The 26,942-nt window shown below is 43.5% G+C and overlaps 1 protein-coding gene across 1 annotated transcript in view; it reads left to right on the forward strand.

Annotated features, from left to right (window-relative positions):
* Positions 1-12,815, forward strand: part of LOC147438556 (SNARE-like superfamily protein) — a 94,757-nt gene extending 81,942 nt beyond the window's left edge. Inside the window, exon 4 of the mRNA XM_086484643.1 lies at positions 12,388-12,815. Within this exon, the coding sequence (XP_086340769.1) occupies positions 12,388-12,522 (135 nt within the window). The 3' untranslated portion in view covers positions 12,523-12,815. The remainder of the gene's footprint in view (positions 1-12,387) is intronic.
* Positions 12,816-26,942: the final 14,127 nt, after the last annotated feature.

The following is a 26,942-nucleotide window of genomic DNA, read 5'->3' on the forward strand; positions in this document are numbered from 1 at the left end:
CCGGGTAGTCCTTTAAATCGTACACGCTTATTCTGCTTTCTTGCCGATGCAAAAGAAGATTGACGACCCCAATAACCCGGGAAGTCAGTCCCTTTCTTGTGCTTTTCTCTTACTTTTTGGATTTGTTGTTTGTGTCCAAAAGTTGACTAATCTGTGTCTGAACTACCTCTTGTAATTCTTGCTCTGTAAACATACTCGGAGAAGGAGGTTTCTTGATTGCTGCTTTGATGGGTGGTTCTGTGGTTATCTGCCATTGGGTGTACATCTTTGCGATGGATTTCTTAGACAATTTTTGCAAATTGCAGATCCTTCGTAATTTTAAGCATCTGCTTTGTGCACTTGTCAACATGCTGTCGACGTTCCATCTCTTCAAGTTCGTACTGAGTAGGCTGAGGTGGCCCATACTCTTCCTTTGTTTGATCATGAAATTCTTCTTCGTGATCTCCTGCCGCATTAGCAGATGCAGAAGAAGTCGATTGATTCTTGTTGGAATCCATAAGTGTCGTGAGAAAAGGATCGGATTACCCGGTAGAAGAGAAATCGGCCGCGCTTTGATACCAGTGTAACGAACTTGGACATCCCAAGTCAAGATTCTAACGCGACACAATAGAGATTCACTTCAAAACAGTTCACAAAGATGACACGGCCCGGCGTAGTTCCGTGCCCAGAGGTATTGGCCCCAAAGACTGGCGCCCCTTGCGGTATTTCTTTTTATATTAATCTTTGTTCAAAGTACAAGAGAGTCGGCAGGCGCTCACTCTTAGACTGTGCGTCTAGATGCTCTGAGTAATGAGGCCCAACCAACTTATTTATTGGTACAATGGATGCCCAAAAGCAGAGCTTCAAAAATCTCTAACTCAAAAACTTACTGAGTCAAAAGCAATTATCCCCAAAAGCTTGGCTTCAAATAAACCAAAAATCAGCCAGCGTAAAGCAGACAGTGCAATTTACGGAATTTCTTACATTTTGCCACGTTAGCAGTCAACGGAAATTGCGGCGTTCGTACAACTGCCACATGTCAGCGCGATTTTTGGACTGTCCGTACAGTCAACCTATCATCACTTCTATCCACCCACAGATGGTCATGCCACGTCATCAGTTTGTGACAGCTAACATGCTGACGTGGCAGCCTGTACGGATTTTCGTGATTTCCGTTGCTGACGTGGCAATTGTATGGATTTCCGTGATTTATGTTGGTAGCTTTTGGGCGTTGCTTTGGACCAAATGTGGGGCCAACACTCTCTGGGGTGGAATTCCGCCACTTCGTGTCGCGTGTGCTCTCTCTCTTTCCGTTCAGTTGTTATTGAATGCTAAAAGTCTGTTCAGTCTGTTCTTTTCTATTGGCACGTGGTGCCTGTCTTGCGACAGCTATCATATCATATTGGAGTTTAAGGGTGAGGTACCTCGAAAGGGGCGCCAATCTTTGGGGCCAATCTCTCTGGGCACACAACTACGCCGGGCCGTGTCGATCAAAATTTGAACTGTGATTTTAAGTTTTGAAGTATTTTTAAGTGATTCTCTCGTGTGTCGTGTTGGATTCTCGTCTTGGAGGTGACTAAGACCGTGACAGCTTGCCTAGCGCATAGTACATGGATTATTCCTAGGGGCTGAGCCTTGGAAACAATTTCTATATCATGCTTTGTCACATGCCTCTTCTTTGTTTGGGTCTATGGATAGTGTTGGAACTTGGTGCCCAACCATTAGATTCATCTTTATAGAAGCTCCTTTGGATATGTCTCATTTGTCACCCTTTATGTGTTGCTTGTTGAGGATTTGGAGGGATTTGTGCCTTGTTTTACTTTGACACCCACCTTCTTGCGTGGAGGAGGTTGCAAAGTAGCCACTTGTTTGGAATGCATGTGACGAATTCAAAACGGTGTCAGCTAGGTGAGAGGGCGGGCTAGATGGGATGATGGTATGGCAACTTCTTTACGTTGTTGATGGTTGGCCAGACGCTTCCTTTGTTGGTGCACAGGTCATTGGTGCTACCTACGGATCCGTAGAGGGGTGGTTGCCCGTATGAGAGAGATTGATAAGGTTATTCCTGTTGACAGGCATGGCTACAATAGGAGACAGACTGTTACCTTCTCATCAGGGTTGGTGGGTGTTTTTGGACCCTAACTTGGGAGACCCAATTGTTGTGCACTAGGGGACTCTGGTGTTTGGCATTGCACGGATTGGCCATTATGGCTATCATATCAGATTGGAGTTTTAAGGGTGAGGTACCTCTTGATCAACAAATGGATGCTCATTGGAAGCATGTTAGGAGTGGTGAGCTCTTTGGAGAGGTGCTCTTGTAGAGAGAGAGAGAGAGAGAGAGAGAGAGAGAGAGAGAGAGAGAGAGAGAGAGAGAGAGAGAGAGAGAGAGAGAGAGAGCCCTAGTGATAGCTGGTTTTGCTCCTCGCAGCAGCCTCACCTCTCCCTCGTGACTTTGCAGCCATCTATCCCTGCTCCTCCACAGTGCCCTTGCGCGATCGCAGCCTGCTCTTATGCGGCATGGTCCCCTCTCCTCTCTTGTGACTGGCTCCCCTCTACTCTCAGGGTTGGTTGCCCTTCCCTCTGCCGCGGCAACTCTCCTTTGCAGATCCGGGCTTCGCCAACTCTTCAACCGGCAACGTTGCCCTTGTCGGCTACCGTCACGCCGCCGCTGGCCTATGCGCTGATTTGCTTCGTGGCCTCTTCCTCAGCTCCTCCGTCTTCTTGCCCAATTTTCAAGCTACCGCCCGACTTTCCTCAATACGGAGCATGTTTCTTGGTGATGGCTCCTTGTCAGCTCTAGTGTATTGTCATAAACTGCTGACGTGTCAAGTCACTGAAGAACGGAGCCAACCTTGAGATCCCGGCCAAGGGGCCTAAACCCTAAGAGAAGAAGCTGAAGCAGCAGAAGAAGTTTTACCAACTTGCAAAGTCTTACCGAGTGACCTATTTTAAAGAAGAGTTCCCACCAACTTATGGGACCCTGTCCGATGGGACAACTTATGGGACCCTGTCCGATGGGACCTTAAGGGACCTAAAGGTATTAACATAAAGCAGGACCACACGCACACACACACACACACACACACACACTAAATCTCTTGCGCAAAAGATGATGATGTAGAAGTTGTACGGATGCCTACGATTTGCGTTGACAGTGCCACGTGGCAGCCTGTACGACGTGGCAATTGTACGGATTTCCATGATCTGCGTTGAACTGTTTTTTGGAGGCCAAGTGCTTTTGAGTTTGAAGCTTTTCATTTAAATTGCTTTTCATAGGCCAAGGGCCTTTAAATATGTGCAGAGGGCTCAGTCTCTAGCACTCTTCCGGGTGAAGGTACAGAGCGCGAGCACCGGCATTGTACTTAGTTGAAGCAATATAAAGAAATACCGAAGGGGCTCCAAGGTTTGGGACCTCTCTTGGGGTGGAACTCCACCACTCCCCGTCTCGTGTGTCGTGCATCTCTTTCAGTTCAGTTGTTATTTGAAGTGCTTAAAGTTGTTCAGTCTGTTCTTTGGTAGGACCGGTATGCTTTCAGTAAAGCACACGCCTGAAGCTCTGATACCATTGTCACGGGGACGGGAACCACATGCCAACGGAAAAGAACAAACTGAACAACTTTAAGCAGACAGGGAGTGGCTGAGTTCCACTCTAAGAGAGCACTGGCCCCAAACCTTGGCACCCCTTTCGGTATTCATTTTTATTGCTTGAACTCAGTACAACGCCCATTGCTCTGCATCTCCTGCCGGCAGACTGCCAGAGTGAGAGCCCACGGGTCATATTTAAAGGCCCTTGGCCTCTAAAAGCAGTTTACATGAAAAGCAGTCAAACTCAAAAGCTTCTGGTCCAAAAGCAAGTGGAAATCCGTACAGCTGCCATGTCAGCATCTGCAACGTAAAACGCGGAATTCTGTACTGTCTGCCACATCAGCATGTCAACGCAAATTGCGAGGGTTCCGTACAGCTGCCATGTCAGCGCGTTTTGCAGGGTGTCCGTACAACTCTTCCACGTCATCACCTGCTACGCTTCGTTTAATCTCTTTAGGCCACTGGGGCCCCATCGGACGGAGTCCCATAAGTTAATGGGAACTTCTTCTGCTGCTGCTTCTTCTTAGGATTTAGGCCCCTCGGCCGGGATGTGCAGGTTGGCTCTGTTCTTCAGTGGGCAGTTTGTGACATGTAGTACTTTGTTGCTCACCTTTTGACACCCTCCTGAAGTTTCTTGGTGATGTCAGTTGCCTCTTCTCCCTCATCTTCGTCATCAACTTCTCTCTTTTCTGTTTATCCATTGCCTCTTGCTGTCACATTATACCAGTCGGCAGGCAATGCCCATGTCACAAAGTGATGACGTGGCGGACAGCAGAAACCCTAATTTCTGCCAGAAACCCTAAAATTCCTGCAAACCCTAATTTTTTGCCAAAAACCCTAAATTCCGGAAATCGCGGAGGCGGATTATTAAAAAAAATAAAATAAAAATTTATTTTTTTTTTGGAAAATGATGAGCGACGCGAATTTTGCTTTTGCTTTTTTTTTATAAAAAAAAAAAGAGAAAAGAGTCTCTAAGAGAGAGAGAGAACTGATGCTTTTGATTTTAAAAGCTTTTGGGGCTCTGCTTTTGGGCATCCCTTGTAACCTTTAAATTAGTGGTGAGGGCCTCACTTCTCAGAGCATCTGGACGCAGAGTCTGAGAGTGAAACCCTAACCGCTCTCTTGTACTTTGATGATTGATTAATACAAAAAGAAATACCGAAAGGGGCGCCAGTCTTTGGGGCCAATATCTCTAGGCACGGAACTCCGCCGGGCCAGTGCAAATCTATTGTGATCTGTGAATTGTTTTGAAGTGGTTATTTGGTGCTGTCGCGGTTGATTCTTGACTTGGAGTGTCCAAGTTTGTTACAGTGGTATCAGAGCACGGCCGATTTCTCTTCTACGGGAAATCCGATCCCCGAATTTTTTTTTCCGCGGCACCTATGGCTTCAGGCAATGATCAGTCGACTCCCTCTGCATCTGGAGATGCGGGCTGGGATCACAACGAAGATTCAGACAGAGAGTATGGCCCGCCTCGGCCTACTCAGGCGGAGCAAACAGAGATGGAGCGTCGTCAATTGATTGGCGATGCAACAAAGATGATGCTCAATTTTGCCAAGGACCCGAAGATGGTAAAATATATGAACCAGACCTCTTTGAAAGAGGTACAGATGGAGTGGCAGAGAACCACAACACCACTCCCGAAACCCGCTCTCAAGAAACCTTCTGCCTCCAAGAAATATACGGAGAAGGAACTGGAGAACGTGGTTGATGCACGGATTGCTCAGCTTTTCGACGTGCAAAAGAAAGGCAAAAAGCACGGCAAAAACCAGAACAAAGGTACTGACTTCCCGGGATATTTGGGTCGTCAGTCGACATTCGACAAAGCAAAGAAACGGAAGAAGCGTGTTCGATTTGAAGGAGTACCCAGTTCTTCTTCTTCTTCTTCTGACAGTTCTTCTAGCTCCTCGGATTAGAGCGAAGAAGACAGAAAAAAAGCAAAAAGCGAAGCAAGACACAAAGCTTCGGAACGGGCAAGAAAAAGGCAAAGAAGGCTACATCTCGCCCAGAGATTGACAGTTCTACTGAGGACTCGTCTACAGACAGCTCAGATTCCGATGACGGAAAGTTTTATGCGAACAAGAAGAATTTTTACAAAGCCAACCAGTATGACTTTCTCGAAGATAACAGCAAGAAAGTCCGAGAGTTTAAGGAAGGTGGCCACTCGATCAAGTTTGATACTTTTCAGGATACTCAGATGCTTCGAAGGCTTTGTCTCTTATACAGCAGTTTGACATCGCTTTCGCGGGAGGACGCTATTCAGAGCACTCCAAGATTCGGAGAGCTGCCTCTTACTCTGAGGGGAATGCTCGTACTTGGTGGTCCACGCTTCTATTAAGCAAGACTGTGCCAGTTACATGGCTGAAATTCAAGAGGCTTTTTATTTCTTCTTGGTTGACTCAAGAGTTTGAGCGAGATATACGAGCTGCTTGGAACCATCTCCGGATGACCAAGAGCGATACAGTGAATTCTTATTGTGAAAGATTCTGGAGCTCTTTTCTACCCGCCTCTTCATTCAAGAAGATCTCGTTCAGAGAACAGATTGACCGGTTTACCTTGGGTCTACCTACAGAGATCCGAGATCACTGCTTGGAACAGAAGTCAGCTTCTATTCAGGAGTTGATGAGTCATGCGAAGCGGGGCTTTGCCATTCACTCTGGCAGTCTGACCTACCCCACAGATGAGGCCATGACACAACGAGCCAAACAGACTTCTGGGAATGAAAGTAGAATGAAAAAGAGCAACCCAGAGAAAAAAAAAAGGATGCACGACCCTAGCTTACTCCTGAGGAGAGAGCTCGCTTCATCAGAGAGGGGAAGTGCTTTGGATGCTGGAAACATGGACATATTTCCGCAAAGTGCCCTGATAAGGCACAGAAAGAACAGAATGATAAAGACGACGACAGGTCTGAGAGTTCGAGAGCAGCTGAGGAATGTGGTAGAAAAGGCAGATAGAAAAGCAGAACTGGTACCACATGGCGTGGGACTTGCACCGAATCAAATGAATGAAAGTACAAACTTTGCCGTTTTTTTTGGGGCAAAGTGAAGGATGTAGAAGCTCTTTTGAAGGAGCCAAGGCCAACTTCTTTTCACTTGGAATTGGCGGCTCGATTTGGAACTACGCCCGACAGACTGACGCCACAGGCGGAGGTAGTTCGACTGGCACCCGGATGGGATGTTGCCATTACACCGAGCATTGGCAAACTTTGTTTGCAATGACAGGGGTGTTCAGGGCACGCGAGTGACGTTCTACTTGGGATCCCTTGGTACCACAAGAACTACGCCGTGGTTGACTACCGGGCCGAGAAAGCGACTTTGATAAATGAAGGGCTTAGAGATTGTACTTGATGAACTTCAGTTTTCTTACTCATTCTTTTGGGAGAACTGAACCATGGATAAAAGTTGAATATGTTTTGACCTGAAGAAAAGAACGCCAAGATTTTTTTCTCCACGCTCATGCCGATTGCTTTTGAGAGGGCCTGAAGATCATACCATTGATCTGATATCTGGAAGCACACCACCGAATCGGCCACCTTATTGTGTGAGCCGAGTACAGAATGAAAAGATTATGAACTCAGTGAAAGACCTCTTGGAAAAGGGTCTTGTCTAGCCTAGTACTTCACCGTATTGCTCTCCAGTGTTGTTGGTTTTGAAGAAAGACGGATCTTGGAGAATGTGTATCGATTATAGCACTCTCAACGAAATCACCATCAAGAACAGATTTCCGATTCCTAGGATCGATGATATACTCGACAGGTTACAGGGATCCTCGTGCTTTAGCAGGATTGACTTGAAGAGTGGATATCATCAGATCAGGATAGCACCAGGAGATGTCTACAAGACAGCTTTTCGGACGACTTTTGGGTTATTTGAGTTTTTGGTGATGCCTTTTGGCTTAACCAATGCTCCTGCGACATTTAACCGGATGATGGACAGGATTTTTCGAGAGTACAGACTATTTGTTGGCACTTTCTTTGACGACATCATTGTTTTCTCCAAGAATGAGGCAGAACACAGAGATCATCTGCTTCAAGTCTTTCAGGCAATTACGAGATCACATGTTAGTGATTAATGCTAAGAAAAGTGAATTTTTCCTACCAGAGATACACTTTTTGGGGCACATTGTGTCAGCAGCAGGAGTGCAAATGGATCCGGCCAAGATAGAGACTATCCGTGATTGGCCCGATTTGAGGAATGTCCATGAAGTTAGAAGCTTCTTGGGACTATGTTCATACTACAGGCGGTTCATACGAAAGTTTGCAGAGGTTGCTTCCCTTTTGCATATCTTGACACAGAAAGGAGTACCTTTTTCGTGGGGACCCACAGAGGTGACTGCCTTTCAGACATTGAAAGAGAAATTGACTACGGGACCTATTTTGACTTTGACGGACTTGCAGAAGTCATTCGAAGTATATTGTGATGCTTGTGGCCGTAGTCTGGGTGCGGTCTTGATGCAAGAAGGCCATGTCATAGCTTACGAGAGCCGTTTGTTCTCTAGGCCGGAGATGACAGCACAGATTTATGAGAAAGAGCTTTTGGCGGTTATCCATGCTCTTACTCAGTGGCGGCATTACCTACTCGGAGCGGATTTTATTGTCTTTACAGACCATCAGAGTTTGCGCTACTTCTTGTCACAGAAGCAGCTTTCGGAAAAGCAGATGCGGTGGGCGAACATCTTGTCATAGTTTCACTTCCAGATTGTCCATGTGCAGGGACAGAAGAATGTGGTGGCAGATGCTTTGTCTCGGAAACCGTTGGTTCTGGCTATTTCCGCGATACATCATAGGAGCTTCGAGGATATGGTCGATCAGTGTGCCACAGATACAGATTTTGCAGATATTTTCACACGGATACGGGATGGGGAGACAGTAGCTGGATACTCCCTTCAGGAAGGCTACTTGATGAAAAAGACTATGTTGTGCGTTACACAGCCGTTGAGGAAAAAGGTTATGACTGATTGCCACTGTCCACCTTTTACGGGTCACCGCGGCATTGCTACCACCATGAAAGGGGTAGAGAGAGATTTCTTTTGGCGGAGACTGAAGAAGGATGTGGAAGAGTTTGTGCGCAGTTGCTTGGTATGCCAGAAGGTCAAGTTTGACAGGCATAAAGCACAGGGATTGTTACAGCCTTTACCCATACCCACCCGCCCCTGGGAAAATATTGAAATGGATTTCATTTTTGATCTCCCGAGAATACAGAATGATCACGATGATTTTCCGATTACATGGCACGCCTGAGACGATTGTCTCCGACAGAGACCCCAGATTTATGAGTTTGTTTTGGAAGGCAATTTGGGAGAACATTGGGACGCGGTTGCAGTTCTCGTCATCGTTCCACTTGCAGACTGACGGGCAATTTGAGATTGCCAATTCAGTGATTTTAGATTTATTGAAGTCTTGTATCTCGCATCAGAAGACTCAATGGGAAAAGAACTTACCTTTGGTGGAATTTGCCTACAATAACACGATACACTCTTCGACGGGGAAGACGCCATGAGAGATTGTTGAAACTGCTGCGAAGGTTCCATCCTTCCTGAGCACGAAAGATTAGAAATTTGAAGCGGATGAATATTCGCGAGATTTGGATACGGCTTTTGCCAAGGTTCGCGAGACTTTACAGAAGTCTCAAGAACGACAGAAAAAGGCAGCGGATCGCCATCGTCGCGACTGGAAACTGACGGAGGATGATTGGGTGCTCTTACTTTTGAGAAGGCACGCCTAAGAAAGAAGAAGGGAAAGGAGAGGCTTTTTCCAAAGCTTAGTATGTGATACTACGGACCTTTCCAGATTACTGACAAGATAAATGATGTCTCCTTCCGATTGGACCTGCCAGATACTTGGAGGATTCATAATGCATTGCATGTGAGTCTCTTGAACCCTGTTAAGGGTGATGTGCCTGATGATGGGGAGCCTGATGAGCAACCCGAAGTGGAAGAAAACGAGGAGATCCTTGTTCCTGAACAGATTTTGGCACATAATGATACGAAGAAAGGTAAAGTCCGAAGGCGGTTCTTGGTTAAGTTCAAGAACTTTCCTGCATTTGATGCGAAGTGGATGGAGGAGGAGGACCTAGCAGATACTCCTCGGATTGTGAAACTTTACCTCGATGTTTTGGTTTAGCATAGTCTACTCCAAACGGAACCCAGAAACTCAGCTTGGCCGAAGATCTGGTGCAGTGGGATGCACAAGAGGGGAGTCGCTCCACTCCTTTGTCAACAGATGCCTCGATTTTGATACTAAAGTCACTGATGTCTCTTTGAGCTTCAGGGATACTGAGAGCTGACAGTATTCTGCTGGATGACTTTATGAAATGGAATTCCTGATTATGATACTGATTTGTTCTTGACTTCTTGTGAGTACAGGAACTGATAGACGAAATGACTGCAGCATTTTGGTCTGATTGATCTCGAATAGACATGGTTGCAATAGGGGTTAGTCAATCGGACATCGATGAGGTCCCGATTGGACCTAGATGTGATTGCTAGCTACATTGCCGATAAATCATGGTCTAAGATCCGAATGAATGTTGAATGTCATGTGATGTCCTGTGATGTCTGGTGATGTCCTGTGATGTCGTGTGATGTGACTGTCGATTTTGTACATGTGCTAGATGTGTGTTCCTAGTACGTAGGTACTAACAGTCAGTGTCTGCTAAGACGGTTTATGGCTTTTGTCGGTTTTGCAGGCGTAATCGCGGTCGATTACAATGCTTTCAAGAGGGGGGTATGTCACAAAGTGATGACGTGGCGGACAGCAGAAACCCTAATTTCTGCCAGAAACCCTAAAATTCCTGCAAACCCTAATTTTTTGCCAAAAACCCTAAATTCCGGAAATCGCGGAGGCGGATTATTAAAAAAAATAAAATAAAAATTTATTTTTTTTTTGGAAAATGATGAGCGACGCGAATTTTGCTTTTGCTTTTTTTTTATAAAAAAAAAAAGAGAAAAGAGTCTCTAAGAGAGAGAGAGAACTGATGCTTTTGATTTTAAAAGCTTTTGGGGCTCTGCTTTTGGGCATCCCTTGTAACCTTTAAATTAGTGGTGAGGGCCTCACTTCTCAGAGCATCTGGACGCAGAGTCTGAGAGTGAAACCCTAACCGCTCTCTTGTACTTTGATGATTGATTAATACAAAAAGAAATACCGAAAGGGGCGCCAGTCTTTGGGGCCAATATCTCTAGGCACGGAACTCCGCCGGGCCAGTGCAAATCTATTGTGATCTGTGAATTGTTTTGAAGTGGTTATTTGGTGCTGTCGCGGTTGATTCTTGACTTGGAGTGTCCAAGTTTGTTACAGCCCAACGTTCAAGCTCTTGCCATTGCCAATGTTCCTTGTCCTCTTCACCGTTGGTGGCTTTTGCCATTTGGTGGTTTAGGTTTTTGATATACTATTGTTGAGTATGATCTTGGTGGAAATGCCCATCTTTCAAAGGCTGCTGTCATCTTCTCTCCGCTTAGCTTGCCAGGGCACTTTTTACTCTCTTTAGGAGAGGTTTTTTACCGTGGCTTACAGTTTTCTAGGTGGCTAGTTGTATCCAGTTTTTACAGTTTTCAGATTGTTGCCTTCAGGTAATGAGTGATGTACTTGGCCTTGGAATCGGCACCATTTGAGCGTTTTGAGTGATTTTTCAAATGAAATCAGCCTCTTTCTTTGTGTGTGTGTGTGTGTGTGTGAGAGAGAGAGAGAGAGAGAGAAATGAAATGTTATATTAACGTCTTCAAAAGGCCAAAATGACCTATGAGACCAATCAGTTACAAAATAGTGAATCTAATACCATGTCTGGGTACAAAAGAACTAGAAAAGAACTAGAAGTGGAACAAAATACTACTACTACTACTACAATCTAAAACTACGTGGGTGTAGCAGCTGATACAATAGGTATCCGGTAAACTGGATGTAACAGTGTGTGAAACAAAGATGGAAGAAATGGTGAGGATCCATCCTCATCTGCACTCTGGATGTCGAGAGAGTATGGCTCGAATCTTCTGTTGTAGTCTCCGTCGATGCTGTGTAGCTCCTCTCCTCAGTCGCGGTCGTCTGTATCTCTGTAGCTCCAATGCTCGGTCGATGAGAGTGCCAGTAGTGGTCGAATGAGTGTGGGACGAGCTCTGCAGTGGTGGCTGCTCCTCTGGCTGTCCCATATCTAGTGAAAAGAAATCTGTAATGTGTCTCTGGGACTGCCTCTCTCTAGCTCTCCCCAGTAAAGTGTCTCTATACCTGTGTAACTCAAGTAGATATAGTCCAAGACATCTCTGATCCTCATAACTCATGACCCTAGATAGAGGACCAAAACCCTCTCTGAATAAGCAGTGGAAACGCCCCCGTAGAGGAAATGAAATGAAATGTTATATTAACGTCTTCAAAAGGCCATAATGACCTATGAGACCCGAAAGTTACAAAGTGGTGGATCTGATACAAAGTCAGAGTACCAAAATAACCTAACAACAGTACAAAACAAAGATATATACTATGGGGTCCTAAGTTGATCGATGTGAACCAAGCAAAAGACTAAGCAAAAAATGGGCGGCTTGTTGGGATAGCTGAATCACAAGAGATCTAGCATCGGTCGTTGGCGAATCTCATCAATTTCCTCCATGGTTAGTAGTCTGACCGGGCATCGTGCATGCCTGGCCAGCGTGCTCCGAATTTTCTGTCGTAGCCTCCGTCGATGCTGTGTAGTTCTTCGCAGTCGCGGGCGCCTGGATTTCCCCAATTCAATTGCGCGGTCAATCAGTGTGCCTCTGGTGTGTGTGTGTGAGAGAGAGAGAGAGAGAGAGAGAGAGAGAGAGAGAGAGAGAGAGATTCCAACTAAAGTTTCTTTGCAGTGCGAGCTTGACATAATGTTCCATCTTGAAAAAGCTCATTTTATCCTTGAAGAAATGGTAATGAATGGGTGCATTGTGGAGATAAACAAGTCCAATATTTTGGCGCCAATTCAACTGATGGATAAAAGTTCGTAGAGCAAATCTCAGGGATACACTAGGATGGTGGACTGTAGCTTCACCCATGCTCTCATGTTTGAGGTAAGCGGAAGCTGCCAATCTGCCTCCTTTTGCAGCCTTAACTAGTGTTGCATATAATGATAATCATCATGAAGCAGTGAAAATTTAAGAACTATCAAAGGCCTTTTCTTGAGTTTTTAAACCTTTGATATTGTCGTGGAAGGCATTTGGTACTGTCACTGTTGTTGATGTGGGACAAGAGTTTGTATAGATGTTTGGCAAAATAGCATTTTCTGAAAGGTTTACCTCAATTTGTACCTCACCATAGCATTGTCAGAAAGGTTCAGTTCAATTTGTAATTTGCCTAAAAGAATAAAAACATCATGTCAAGATGTTATCAGCTGCCAAGGTTGGACTTGGAACATGATTTCTTTGCTGGATTGCAAATTATGATTTTTATCAACTGTCAAATCATAGAGATCTTTAAGTTTAGCACGTTTTCAAAAGACGTCAGTCTTATTCCTCGCAGAGAGAGGATTGCAGTCGTGCTATGTTACTTTCTGTGCACATATGGTTTGTCATGTCTTTTTGGATCAAGGAGATGGGCAGTTCTACTTCAATGCTTTGAGAGACTGTGAGTACGTTAGGACTTTTATCTTATTTTAAACAGTAACTTTTAGTTATTACCTTGCCTATATTCACTGCTTGTAGGTACTTACGTGTATTGTCATGGTTTTCTCTTATTGCAAACAGAACTTCTGAATTGTTACTTTCCATGCTTGGCAGTTGGCTCCAGATCTCAGATTTCTTTGCATTATCTAGAGTTTTTCATCTTATTGCTGCTTGAAATGCACATAAGCGTTGTGCTTGTAACTGAAAATAGGATTCTCAATTTTGATGCAGCAGTTCAACTTCTTGGTTGCCCCATGAGCAGCAAGTTTGTGCACATGTTTTTGCTTCCTAATGCTTTGAGCTTTTTGAAACTCCGAACAACCTCTCTTCTATGCCTTAGGGTATTGTTAATTATTGTCTTTTGCTTAAAATCTCAGTATCTCATCGGATTGCCCACGAGTTAGCTTCAATCTCTCTCCCATGTACCAACTCGTATAGCAGCTTCATCAAGATCATCTCTCTCTCTCTCTCTCTCTCTCTCTCTCTCTAAATGACCTATATATATATACCCTAAATGACCTTCAAATGGTTGATAGCGTGCAGGCTCCTAATTTGAGACTCTTGAGTTGCTACAAACTTGCTTTGATTAACATCATACCCGCATGACTCTCAACGGGTGCAGGCAGTTGAGAGGGGGCCGTGCCATGGAGGCAAGCAATGTAAATTTGATTGCCTTTTTTCTCTCTATAGACCCTGCGCCGCCGCATTGTGAGAGAGAGAGAGAGAGAGAGCGGTTCTCTAAAACAAACACCAATTAGCGAGAGAGGTCTGTTTCATGAGTGATGGAGCTCTTATAGCAAACGCAAGTGCTTATAGGGTTGTCTATTGTACAACCCGCCTTTAAATGGTTGTACAATCTCATAACAAGAATAGAAGTTGTTTAGGGTAAGGGCCCTTATTTTGCGAAAACAACCTCACAGACGTGGTCACCTTGAGGCATATCAATGAGATAAAGACTATAGATATCGAATTTCCCCCAACTCAAGAAATTGCAGTCAATGAAAAAGATGAAGATGGTGGACTATACAATGTCTCTCTAGCTAAGTTTTAGGAATTCGACCCTACCTTTCAATCGCCCAAGTGTGGTACATTGGTTATCTAAGTTTCCCTTTGATTAGCAAGCATTAACTTCATTCCTTGTCCCATAGATCTTTGACTTCTCTTGGAATCTATACTATATATATATAATGGAGCTTAAAATTTTTGAGGAAGGAGAAGGCTTCCAAGTGTCACTCATTGGTTCATTTCAAAGAGAACCTTACAAAACATCCAATCTCAAAGCAAAATTGAAGGGTAAGATTTAAATTGTTAAAGTGAAGGGTAAGTTTGTATGAAATCAAAAGCTGGTGACATGTTGTTGACAATGTAAAGTGAAAAGACTTTTTACTATAGGTAAGATTTAAAAATGTGAAAGTGAAAAGTCATTTTTTAAGAAATGAAAACCTTTTGACAATGTAAAGTCAAAATACACAAAAAAAGATAATCTTAGTGAAGATTTAGTTATTAAATTTTTTTTTTTTTTTAAAAGATCTGGCTTTACTTTTTCGAGAGATATCTTTCAAGACTAATATTGATGTTTTTTATTTAAAGATTTATCAAAGTTTGTATTTTTTTTAAAAGATTGAGAAAAAGAAAAACACTTGTCTATTCATGCATCGACTTGGGAGAGGGATGTCTCGTATTGAGGACATGCATGCAAATGAAGGGATTGTTATCCACGTTAGAGAGAGAGAGAGAGAGAGAGAGAGAGAGAGAGAGAGAGAGAGAGAGATTTTATCGTCAAGCTCATAGGGACTCCATCTTACCACAAGGGATATTTTCAAAAGGTAGCTAGAATTTTTCATTCGTCGACAATGAGATAAATGCTTTAGTGTAGGTAAAATCCCAACAGAAACCAACCCCGACATTGGCACCTCGAATAGGGAGAGACATTTCCCAATTGACGGGCTTTTTACCAATTGTAGGGTATTTCATTCTTTTAATTTTTAAGAGTGAAACTGTGGGCCACGTTTAAATGTTTATAAATAAAGGGATTGTTATCCACGTTGTTGAGAGAGAGAGAGAGAGAGAGAGAGAGAGAGAAATATTATCGTCAAGCTCATAGGGACTCCATCTAACTAGGGGATATTTATAAAAGGTAGTTAACATTTTTCACCCGTCAAAAATGAGATAAATGTCTTAGAGTAGGTAAAATCCCAACAAAAACCAAACCTGATATTGGCACCTCGAATAGGGAGAGACATTTCCCAGTTAATGGACCTTTTACCCATTGTGGGGTATTTCATTCTTTAAAATTTTTAAAGTGCACATATGGGCCACACTTAAATGTCTATTTATTCCATGAATTATGGCAGGCAAGGGTGTCTTTCAAAATGAGAGAGAGAGAGAGAGCAATCATAGCATCTATGCTTTTCTTTAAAGAGATTGAGAAAAAGAAGATCGCTCCCCTGTCTACGTGTCAACTTGGGTCCGTCTCTTTGGCTACAGTGCCAATTTATCAACTACTATGTCACATTGGCAAGTCATGTGTGTATGCACACATGAGAATGCTGTCCACCCCAACACATGGGTGTGTGTGTGTGTGTGTGTGTGTGTGAGAGAGAGAGAGAGAGAGATTTGGAGAGGGGGGGGGGGGGGGGGGGGCACACAAGCGAACTATAGGAATTTTGAATGTCATCGTTATTAAATTGGAACAATAGCAAAAGACCTCAAGGTCTATGTGACAATTTTTCTATATATATATATATGTGTGTGTGTGTGTGTGTGATTGTTTCTGTCACTCACACACACACACACGCACGCACACACGCATACATGTGTGTGTGTGTTTGTGTAAGAGAGAGAGAGAGAGAATTTGACACCATAAGAACAATGATAAATTCTCTTAAATATCTATCTGTAGGGTCTTGAACTCATGCGCACATTGTGTGTGTGTGTGTGTGTGTGTGTGTGTGTGAGAGAGAGAGAGAGAGAGAGAGAGAGAGAGAGAGAGAGAGAGATCTCAACTTATGCGTGTCACATATGTATCATTCCAATTTTATCATATGCTTCAAATCTTTGATATAAGTTGGGATTCTATCTATGATGTTAGAATATTCTATACCTTTTTTATTGACATTAAAAGTTTCCTAAACTCTTGACATGTCCACACATAACTGTCCCCTTCTATCACTGCATAGTGCCCAACGAGAGAGGATGCTCGCAACCGAGCATATCAACAAAGAGCGACATATCTTTGTGTGTCTTTCTTGACTAGGTGATCTCTCTCTCTCTCTCTCTCTCTCTCTCTCTCTCTCTCTCTCTCTCTCTCCAAGCCCTCGAGACCCTTCTCGCACATGCCCTTCGTAGCCAAAACGGCCTTCAATTTGTTGATGTATTCGCAATGCACATTTCCTCCCCATTAAGATGGAGACAAAAATTACTAATAAAAATTAAAAATTTAGAGCATTTTTTTGGCTATTTTTAGCCGCTTTACTTCATGTTAACCTGATTTGAGGTCAGCTAACCTAAACTCTCAATTAATAGGCTTAAGCAATCCTTCTCCAAACACTATTGGCAAGGAGTCCTCCTATTGCATAGCTTGAGAGAGAGAGAGAGAGAGAGAGAGAGAGAGAGAGAATTTAACATAACCAAAATAAACAATTAAGTGAAAATAGATCTAATGAGTTCTAAGAGGGGGGGAGAGATTGGGAGAGAGAAGAGAAGAAGAAGAAGAAAAAGAAGCACGCAAGAGACCTAAAAAATATGACCGATGAGTTTTGATTTTTAAACGCAAATGCTTACATGTTTGCATACTTTCTCAAGGAGGGAAAGGAGGCTCGGAGCTTTATTTTTGTAGTAACAATCACATTGACCATAAAGTTGAGAGGTTGAGAGAGAGAGAGAGAGAGAGAGAGAGAGAGAGAGAGAGAGAGAGAGTCCTTAAAGGTTAGATTTACCAATGGGACCAAATACAACATGTAGCATGCATAAAGGCTATGAATATAATGGTGACAATTGACAAAATGAATCCATGAAGTTTCTGCAAGAGAAAGAAATGTAGGCCGTGGAGTGACATGCTAAAATGTAAGAAAAGCAAGTTTGATGTGATCAAAAGTTGAGCACTTAAGTAGGATATGATGCTCATGCTCTGAAGTTTTTAAGGGACATAATGTGCATACATAAAGAGATCTCCTACACTACCAGAATGTCTTCTCACATTTAAAAGAATAAGAGCTAAGCCAAATGGTTGGTGTTGTGTAGATTGTGCGTAACGAAATGGGCTCAACCATGTATATGGTTGAACACAGTCTGCTCTCTCAAAGAGGAACATGCTTTTGCAATTGTGGGAGAGAGAGAGAGAGAGAGAGAGAGAGAGAGAGAGAGAGAGAGAGAGAGAGAGATCAATGACATGCATGATTTTAGGTTACAACCTCAATTTTGCACGATGTCCTTCAGTTTAGTATAATGGCCAAAAATATTGCAAAAATAAATAATTGAGCAACCTTATTTTTCTTTCATTTTCATCATATTTTAATTTGAATATGGCGTTAAAGTGTAGGTGAAAAAATAGTGTGCACCTTACTGTAGTAAGCTACCTATGCATTGTTATAATTAGGTGACGATGTACACTATGCTTGCGCACAAAACATAAATAGAGATGCAAACGAGGCCATCAGGGAGAAACATAGATGGAATGGTCAAATAAATTCTTGATATTAAAAAAAGCCAACTCATCTCTTTGAAACTTGAAGCTCTCATGGTATATTGGAAACTATGAGCAGTAATCTTTTCACAAATCCACTCAATCTTTTCACAACTCCACTCTTCGACATGAAAAGTTTTATGACAACATAGTGACACATTTTTGGGCCTTCATCTTTAAAAACTTGATGACTTACCCAATTTGTACTTTTGGACTTGGTGGAAAATAAGAGAGTGGAGCAGATACATTGAATCGAATTGTGTTTACATTGTTGAAACCGATTCTAAAACCCACTCCATCTTTTCACACCATGCTAGCTTATCTTATCTGCATAATCAAGCTTAGTAGAATTGCTAGACAAAGATAGAGCAAAAGGAGGACTCTCTCTCTCTCTCAAAATATAAGTAGAGCACTCCTAAGTTTGTTGAGCAAGGGCTAGCACCTCATAAAAAATTCCGTGAAAAATGATGTCTATGAGAATCTCCCAATCTTGGTATCAAAGAATAAATTGCACATTTTACATATATTCGTTTGTTAGAATCTATCTAGAGATTACGTCATGCATCACTTTTGGAAATGCGAGAGACTATACATGTAGAAAGAGAATATTGATAGTGTTCCACTTGGAATATAAGATAGCCCTATGAGAATAGAGGTGATATTTGTGGTATTTTATCTATATTCATGTTTGTTAGAATCTATCAAGAGATTGCGTCATGCATTACTTTTAAAAATGCGACAGACTATACATGTAGGAAGAGACTATTGATAGTTCTCCACTTGGAAGAGAAGATAGCCCTTTGAGAATAGAGGTGATGTTTCTTTGTCCGCAGCAACGCGCGGGTCACATACTATTTATCCCTAAAATGTTAAAAACTTCCCTCTCCCGCTGTCTCCCGCTCTCTCTCTCTCTCTCTCTCTCTCTCTCTCTTTGTAATGGTCAACGACAATGCAAATTTCTAGGCATAGTTTACCTTGTGTGATGCCAATATATTTTTATAGAGATGGTCTTATCATGCTAGAGCCTAGTAAGCCAATGGATAGACACCAATTGTTGATACAAGATAGAGAGAGAAAGGTGAGAGGGTGAACTACTATGTCACTTTTGACACACTCGTTGAACGTATCAATAATGTCGAGAATTTCACAAAGAAGAAATAAGCAAGCCATTAATTAGATACATGCAGGTCATGCTTCTGGTTTTCCATTTTTAGATTGAAGACAATAAGGCGAACCGAGAAGATCTTGCATTTGAATGCTCTTGGAATATAATAGCTCTTGTTGTTGGATCTCATGAAGCTTGCTTATGGTATTCTGTAAAAAGATATGATACATCTTTTTTGGCTATGCCAGCTTCATGAAGTAAATAATCAGCTTGCTCTTTAATCAAGGTGTTTTCCTCTCTCTCTCTCTCTCTCTCTCTCTCTCTCTCTCTCTCTCTCTCTCTCTCTCTCTAAGCCGTCGAGGTCCTCGTCCTGGGCGAGGGTGTTAACCCTCACGGCTCACGGACACCCCATCACCTACGATGGACGTGTATTATGTATTTGGTAGAGTCAGGTACCGGGCTTGTCGGACCAATAGGAAAAGGGTAAGAGTGATCGCTGATGAGAGGCGCACTCTAACTGGGACATTCAAGGGATTAGTTGGCTAAGCATGGGCGCCCAAGTGTGAATGGGGTGAGCTCATATAAAAGCCAACTAAACCTAAAATTCACTTATTCTCTCATTTGTGCAATAGAAGAGTGCTCTTGCTCCATCTCCATCTCCATCTTCTTCACCTCCTTGTGTGTGTGTGTGTGTGTGTGTGAGAGAGAGAGAGAGAGAGAGAGAGAGAGAGAGAGAGAGAGAGAGAGTGCGATCGAGCATTGCGGCGGCACGACGGCGGTGAAGCGGTTGAGCGTGACGTAGCGGCGTCTCCTTCTTCTTCGCAGCGAGGAATCCTCCACGGCAGGAGCATAGAGCGGTGAGTGACACACCATTGCCCTCTTTTGAGCTTACTAGTTAAGCTAGTTGTGTGCTTGGAGCCGTCTATGGCTCGCACACGGTGTAACGGCAAGTCCCTTGCTTCGACAGTGCAGCAAGGAGCGCACATTTTTGGCGCCGTTGCCGGGGAATCGCCTTGCACTAAGCCCAAGAGGCACTTTGTGCTTCTCCTATGAGTTGTTTGTAGTAGGAAAGAAGAGGAAGAGGAAGAGGAATGACTTGTTTTTCTGTAAGTTGTTAATTTCTGTGTTGTCTGCAAGTTCTGTGATTTCTGCATAATGTTGTGTTTTCTGTTTGCACACAGTCTTTGCACAATTAGTAGTCGTTAGCTTGTTTGCAGTGAATGAATAAGTAGGAAGGCAGTTAGCAATTTCTGTTGCACACAGTCTGTACACAGTTTTCTGTCAAGGTTTGCCTGCACATAGTCTTTGCACAGTAAGGTAGTGAGAGAGGAAGTAGGTGGACAGTTAGCTCACTGTCAGTAAGTAGTTAACAGATTAGTTAGTGGTTAGCAGCACTGTTAGTAAGTAGATAAGGTAGTGAGCTGTCTGTGAGTTGTGAGCTGTTGACTGGGAGGTTAGGTAGGTGACAGTGTGTGTGGCCAAGAAAGGGTCACCAAAACCGCGCGGGTCGTCGCCCAAAAAAAAATAAAAAAATAAAAAAATAAAAATAAAAAATAAAAAATAAAAAATAAAAAATAAAAAATAAAAAATAAAAAATAAAAAATAAAAATTTTGTAAAAAAAAAAAAAAAAACCGAAATCAAGCCCAAGCCCAGGCCCAGGCCCAGGCCTCAGTCCTCTGATAAATACTAGACTCACTCTTATATATATACCCTACCCCCTCAAGAGGGAATGAGAGCATGTGGGGTAAGTCCTCCACTCTCCTCCCTTCTCTTCCCACTTGCACCCTTAGACTTTCTAATTTGGGCCTAGTTCCCTACTAGAAATTGACGGTTTTAGGGATTCCGAGGGCATAAAGTGACCAAACGGAGGGCTGTAAAGCACAGCATGTCCCTCTGACCGAGACGCTCGTTTTGAGCTATCATACGTTCTAGTCTATAGCTGGGTCAGAAAAAAAGGACCAAAAAATCAAAAAATAAATAAATAAGAAAAGACTTGGATTGCAAGACACCCAAAATTACTAGGTGAGCAGCCTTCACGTGCCCTCACGGACACTTCTAGGGGATCCAAGTCATATGAACCTACGCTCTGGACGAGTGTTAGAGCACGAGCATATTGGTAGTGCCTCCATTTACGCGGGCACCCATTATTCCTCCACCCTAGGTTCTGGACCTTCGGCCGAGACTCAAGGTAGCGCGACCCAAGATCCTCATATCGCGTCTAGTGATTCTTCCTCTGACTACGAAGTCATGGAGGGGTATCCTACACCAAACCCTGATAGTTCAAGTCAAGACATGCATGCCATGGGCCCACGGCCCGGGTCCAGCGTGTTTAGCCGCTTAAAAGAGACCCTTAGTAGAGCTACTCGCTCCGAACATGCGGTTAATGAAATAAATGAAGGGAGTGGGGAAGTAAATTCGTCATTCATGCCTAAAATGGACCCTATGCTTCTTGAGAGTGTGCATGTGAATGTTCCATCCACTGCACCTCCTGATCCTTTAGGACTATCTCTCTCTGAGGTTTTACTACCCGATGGTAGGAGTCTTGCCGAAGTACAAGAGATCGAACGCTATATGCAAGCAACAAGGGAGAGGGAAATTGAGAACCTACAAAGGCTATAACAAAGTTGAGCCCTGAAAGCAAAGGCTCCTATGACAACAATCATGCCAGCCGAGCAACCGAGTGCTCCCAAGGTAGCAGTCACGGAGGGGCAAGCTATGGGGAGCAATAATGCTTCCACTTCAAGGGAAACCTCCAGCATGCCAGGCCTAGATGGGATATTCCTAAATGAAAATTGGGAGTATGACCTACAAGCAGAAGCTTTAACTGATCGGTACATAGGACACACCTATCATGTGGGTTGGTTAGATGTTCTACAATCCACATCGGGTGCTACTAGCATAGATGAGCAACAACAGAAAGTCTGTGATGTCCTCCATAGGATTGTCGAGTTAGAAAGACAGAACACAGGGATCAACATGCCTTCAACAGGCCTAATGAGATTCTTGGATACGGGAAAGGCCAACCAACCAACCCTGTCACAAATGGAGACTCCCTCAGTGAGCCACATTGATCCTCCATATGTTGTTTCGCAAGGAGCCTCAGTACAATCTGAGCCCACAAGTGGCATCTTTACCTTCCCAGATCTAGCTCATCTTTCTCTTAATGACACTACGGCTACCATGAATATCCCAATGGTGAGCATGACAAGAAGTACACCATGGAGTTCATTTGTTAACACGGCGCCGATGCCTAGTAGCACAGTGCCCCCAACTATACCTACATGTATGTATCAATCATGTGCACCTGTCGTACCTCAGCCTCATGTAGCTCCTACACCTCCGATTATTCCAACAGCTTACAATCCACAATGGAATTATCCAAGCTCTTATACAAGTGGAGCCATGCCATTTAATAATAACATGCCATATCAGGCACCCCCTATGCCTAGGGCCACGCCTGTAAACTTTGGACCACCGTCTGGTACACCACCATACGAAATTTGGGACCTAAGAGCCGCGCGTATGCCAAGGCCAAGGCCAACTCCCATCTCACATGTGGTTCCAGGAGCATATACACCCATTATACCTGCTCAAATAGGAGATTTGGCAGCATTTGCTCAAACTATCGGTCGCTCTATTGCGGAAAACATGTGTAGTGCACCTGATAGAGAGCCTAGGAGCAAGGAAGTTCAAGTAGCTAAGCTCACACAGAAATTCAGTGGAGACGGAGATGCTAGAAAGAATATGGAATTCTTTGAACATGTGTGCGATTCCTTGGAAGAGCACAATGAGCTACATAAGTGTAAGGCTTTGAGTTTGACCCTAAGCGGAAAGGCTGGAGATTGGTATAGAACCTTAAGAGTAGAAGAGAAAACGATCTACTCTACTCTTAGGAGACTGTTCTTAAAAGAATACATACGAGAGGGAGTACTTTGGGGTGTAGCCTGTCAGCTCCAGAAAGCCCAACGAGAAGAAGGTGAATCCGTGAGAGACTTCATTAGTCGCCTAAAGAATTTGAATTCTCGATGCAATCCAAACGAGCGATTCAACAACAACCAATTTCTCGATAGATTCATTAGGGGACTACGACATGAAAGTATCTATAATGGCCTAGTCATTAGAGGTATCACTACTTGGGAAGCAGTCACCATGAATGCAATCCAATTGGAGGATAATTTAATGATTGCAGGAGAAAGAGTGTCTACCGAGCCGAAGTCAAGTAGCTCGCAAGCATCAGGGCATGAGCCAATGAAGATAAAGCCAATTATGAAAGAGCAAACGATATCTGAGATGACTTTGGCAGATCTCACCAAGGCCATCCAAGAAAGCCTTAGGGGTAATCGTGCTCCACAAAACACTCATATGTATCCAAGAAGGGAGCAACAATGGTGCTCAATTTGCTTGGGCCCACATACTACGAGTGAATGCCCTACTTTCAGAGTAAAGTTGAACGGGACTTGTAACGCGTGTGGTAGGTATGGCCATTAAGCGAAGGATTGCCTAATGCTTAAACGCATCATGGAAAATAGACCGCCTATAGCTTGGGTAGACTCACCTCGAGTTCCTGCATTGATGCCTACCCCACCCATGGAGCAACAGTTGCCATTACAGCACATGGTCCCTAGAACCCAAAATGTGGTCCAAACCACACCGTTTCCACCTCCAGTGCTAGGACCACAACCCCCTCATCCAAGAGTTACACCTATGAACCAAATAGGTTGCGAGTCATCTAGTACTTATGTAGATTGCGAAGGGGACATAGACCCTAGTATCACCTATGGAGTCGACATGCTTGAGGAGTGTCCCATGTACTATATGGAAGACCATTGGGGACAAATCAAACCGGTATATCAAGCTACTGCGCTAGTAGCAAGAGGCCAAAACATTAATAGTTTTGCCAGGAGACCACCTCTTCAGTGCTACGAATGTGGTGGACCACATCGAGTAGCTGAGTGCCCCATTAGAATGCAAAAGAATGCTGCACTAATGCAAACAAGTCAAGGGAGTGCATTGGCAATGCCAATACTCATTTGTAATCATTGTGGCATAGATCATTTGATCGCACAGTGTCCTAACAATCCAAACGCACCGAAAATCACACCATTGAACTTAATAGAGATTGTTGATGGGACACCACCAACTATAAACATAGCACCAGTGAATGCACTCACACGGTCGATGCTCCAAAAGCAAAATTACATCCTCGAAGAGAGAGATGCTGCATCCATTGGCCGAGCGAGAAAGAAGAAAACACGAAGAAAGAAATCCCTTAATGCTTCTAGCTCAAAACCTAGTTCAAAGACTAACATAGGGACATGAGAGGATCCCGTGTATATGAATGACCCTGAGGATGACTCAGATTCGATAGAGACCACGGAGACCAAAACTATTACTACAAAGGAAAAAGCCAGTGAGGGGGATCACCAGAGGGAATTACGACGAACAGCAAAAGAGTATTCAAAGTTAAACCACCCAGTTGCGAACCCCCAAGATAAGCCACGAGAGACGAAAAATGAGGATTTCAAGAGAAAGATTGGAACCTATCCAAACCCAACAGTGGAAATTGAACGAGTCTAACAATTGAGGGGTTTGGTGGAAGAAACTCAACGAACATTAGAACCTGAACCCAAACATATCCAGATGTCGGACACAGTGTTTCCCACACAAGTTCAACCTCACAAGAACTACAGGCCGTTAGCTATACCCAGTATCATTCGGGAAGAGAGTGAGGGTAGGACATCTGAAAGTGGACACACACCTTTACTACTAGAGAGAATGTTTGGTGAGGGAATTCCCGACCCCCTTGAGGAAGTGGAGATTCCATCTTCACCATTCTCTTGTCAGGGTCCTACGTCCCACAAGATGCCATTAAATGTTGCCAAATTGATGGATTTCATGTCTTCAGAAGTTAGAACCACCATCATGTCCAAACTATATAAAGACCCCGAGCTAGTCTCAGCTCTTTGAGCCTTCCTCAATGGAGAATTACAGGCCGGATTACCACAGTTTGCACATATGAACAAACCTGACTCGGTAATGAATGATGAGGAACATTTAGCACCACCATCTGACCTAGCGGGACATGAATCTGTAATTGAAGTACCCGTTAACAAGTTGGGGCAATACTTTGAAGGTGATGAATCTAATGCTACTCTGCCAATCACTACTAAAGGATTAACTGTAAAGGGAGTCCTTGATGGTGGTGTGAGAGTCAACATGGTGACAAAGAGTTGTTGGGAGTCTATGGGGCGACCTCACCTTGAAGCCACAAGCGTAGAGGTAAAAATGGCTAATGGATCTATTGTTATGCCTATTGGAATGCTTAAGGATCTCAGGATCAAGGTCTTGGGACACAAGGTAAGGCAGACTTTCATTGTTATGGATTTTTCCAAGCATACTATGTCATTTGAGATGATCTTAGGACGTCCATTCATGAGGGAAGCAAAAATGGTGCATGACTGGTCCAAAAACCACGTCTACTTACAGTTCCAAGACTTTGTCATTCGAGTTGATCTTTTAAGTGGTCGAACACATCCTCTAGGAAATAAATTCATCATTGATAATCGATCAGACACAACAATTCACTCAGCTCCATTACAGTATTGTTACACGTGTAACGAAGACACGGATATTGGGGAGAACTCTCCTTATATAGATATCCTACCCGGAATGGCTGAGTCAGACAATGTCGATTGGGTACACCTAGCGGCAACTATAGATACATGGGGAGCTAGAGGAACAACCTGGGTAACACCAGATGGGGAAGAGATACCACACATTGCACCAGTAAACATGTTAGGTGTAGCGCATGTAACATCCAATGATAAGAAAGAGGCACACCTACCTGAGAGTGAAACCGATGATTCCTCAAATGCTTCAGGCCAATACACATCAGAAACGGAATCTCAGGGAGAAATGGATTCAGAACCTGAGGAAACATCGAGTGAGCCAAGTATAGAAACTGAACACTCAAGGTCTAGTACGACCATCTATGGTAATTTATATGAGAGTGAAGAAGATACAAGCGAAGACCTATCAAGCGAGTCGAGTTCAAATATTTACCAAAATCAAAACCTTAACAAGAAACAAAGGTCACATTTGCTCGATGATATCGAGCAAATGTGAGAGCTAGGATAAACAAGGAAAGATCTACTGCAGAATGGCTTAGCTATCTAGGGGCATGTGATGCTCATCGAAAGCTAGTAGACAATTGGGGTGAACATATCCAGAGTGTCATGTGGTGCAGCCCGCGACCCATTGACCTCGCTCAATTGGAGGTTACAGAGCCGAAATTGAGTCGAACTATAAGAAGACGTCAAAACCGAGAGTTAGCACAACAACAAAAGGAGGCAGAACTAAAAGAAAGGTCTCCGTCAGGACAAGAGCCTGCTGACTTACATACGGCTCCTGAACATTTTAAATCTTATACCACGGGGGAGCGAAAGGTTGTGTATGCCAAAGCCCAACGAATACCTACCAATGAAAGCAGTGGAGTCTATGATGGTCCAGCAGTAGTTAAAGAGATAGAATTAGCAGAACCAGGTGAGGAGTTTAAACCAGTCTTTATTGCTCAAGACCTTACCAAAATTGAAGAGGCTGTACTTAAGGAGCTCCTCAAGGAATACAAGGATATCTTTGCTTGGACATTTCATGACATGAAGGGCGTTCCACCTTCTGTGGTGCAACATACAATTCCCATGATCAACACTGCTAAACCCGTCCAGCAACGACCTTATCCAATGAATCCTAAGTACGCCAAAATTGTACAAGAGGAGATTGAAAAACTTATCCAATGTGGATTCATATACCCTATTGAGCACTCAGAATGGGTTTCTCCAATAGTCATTGTGCCAAAAAAGAATGGGAAACTAAGAGTGTGCGTGGACCTCAAGAAAGTTAATGCAGCCACTAGGAGAGATCATTATCCCTTGCCATATTTAGAACATGTGCTTGAAAGAGTTGCGGGAAAGGAAGCT

Source organism: Adiantum capillus-veneris, chromosome 16 (genome assembly GCF_014529385.1).
Source record: "Adiantum capillus-veneris isolate H3 chromosome 16, ASM1452938v2, whole genome shotgun sequence".
NCBI classification, from domain to species: Eukaryota; Viridiplantae; Streptophyta; class Polypodiopsida; order Polypodiales; family Pteridaceae; genus Adiantum; species Adiantum capillus-veneris.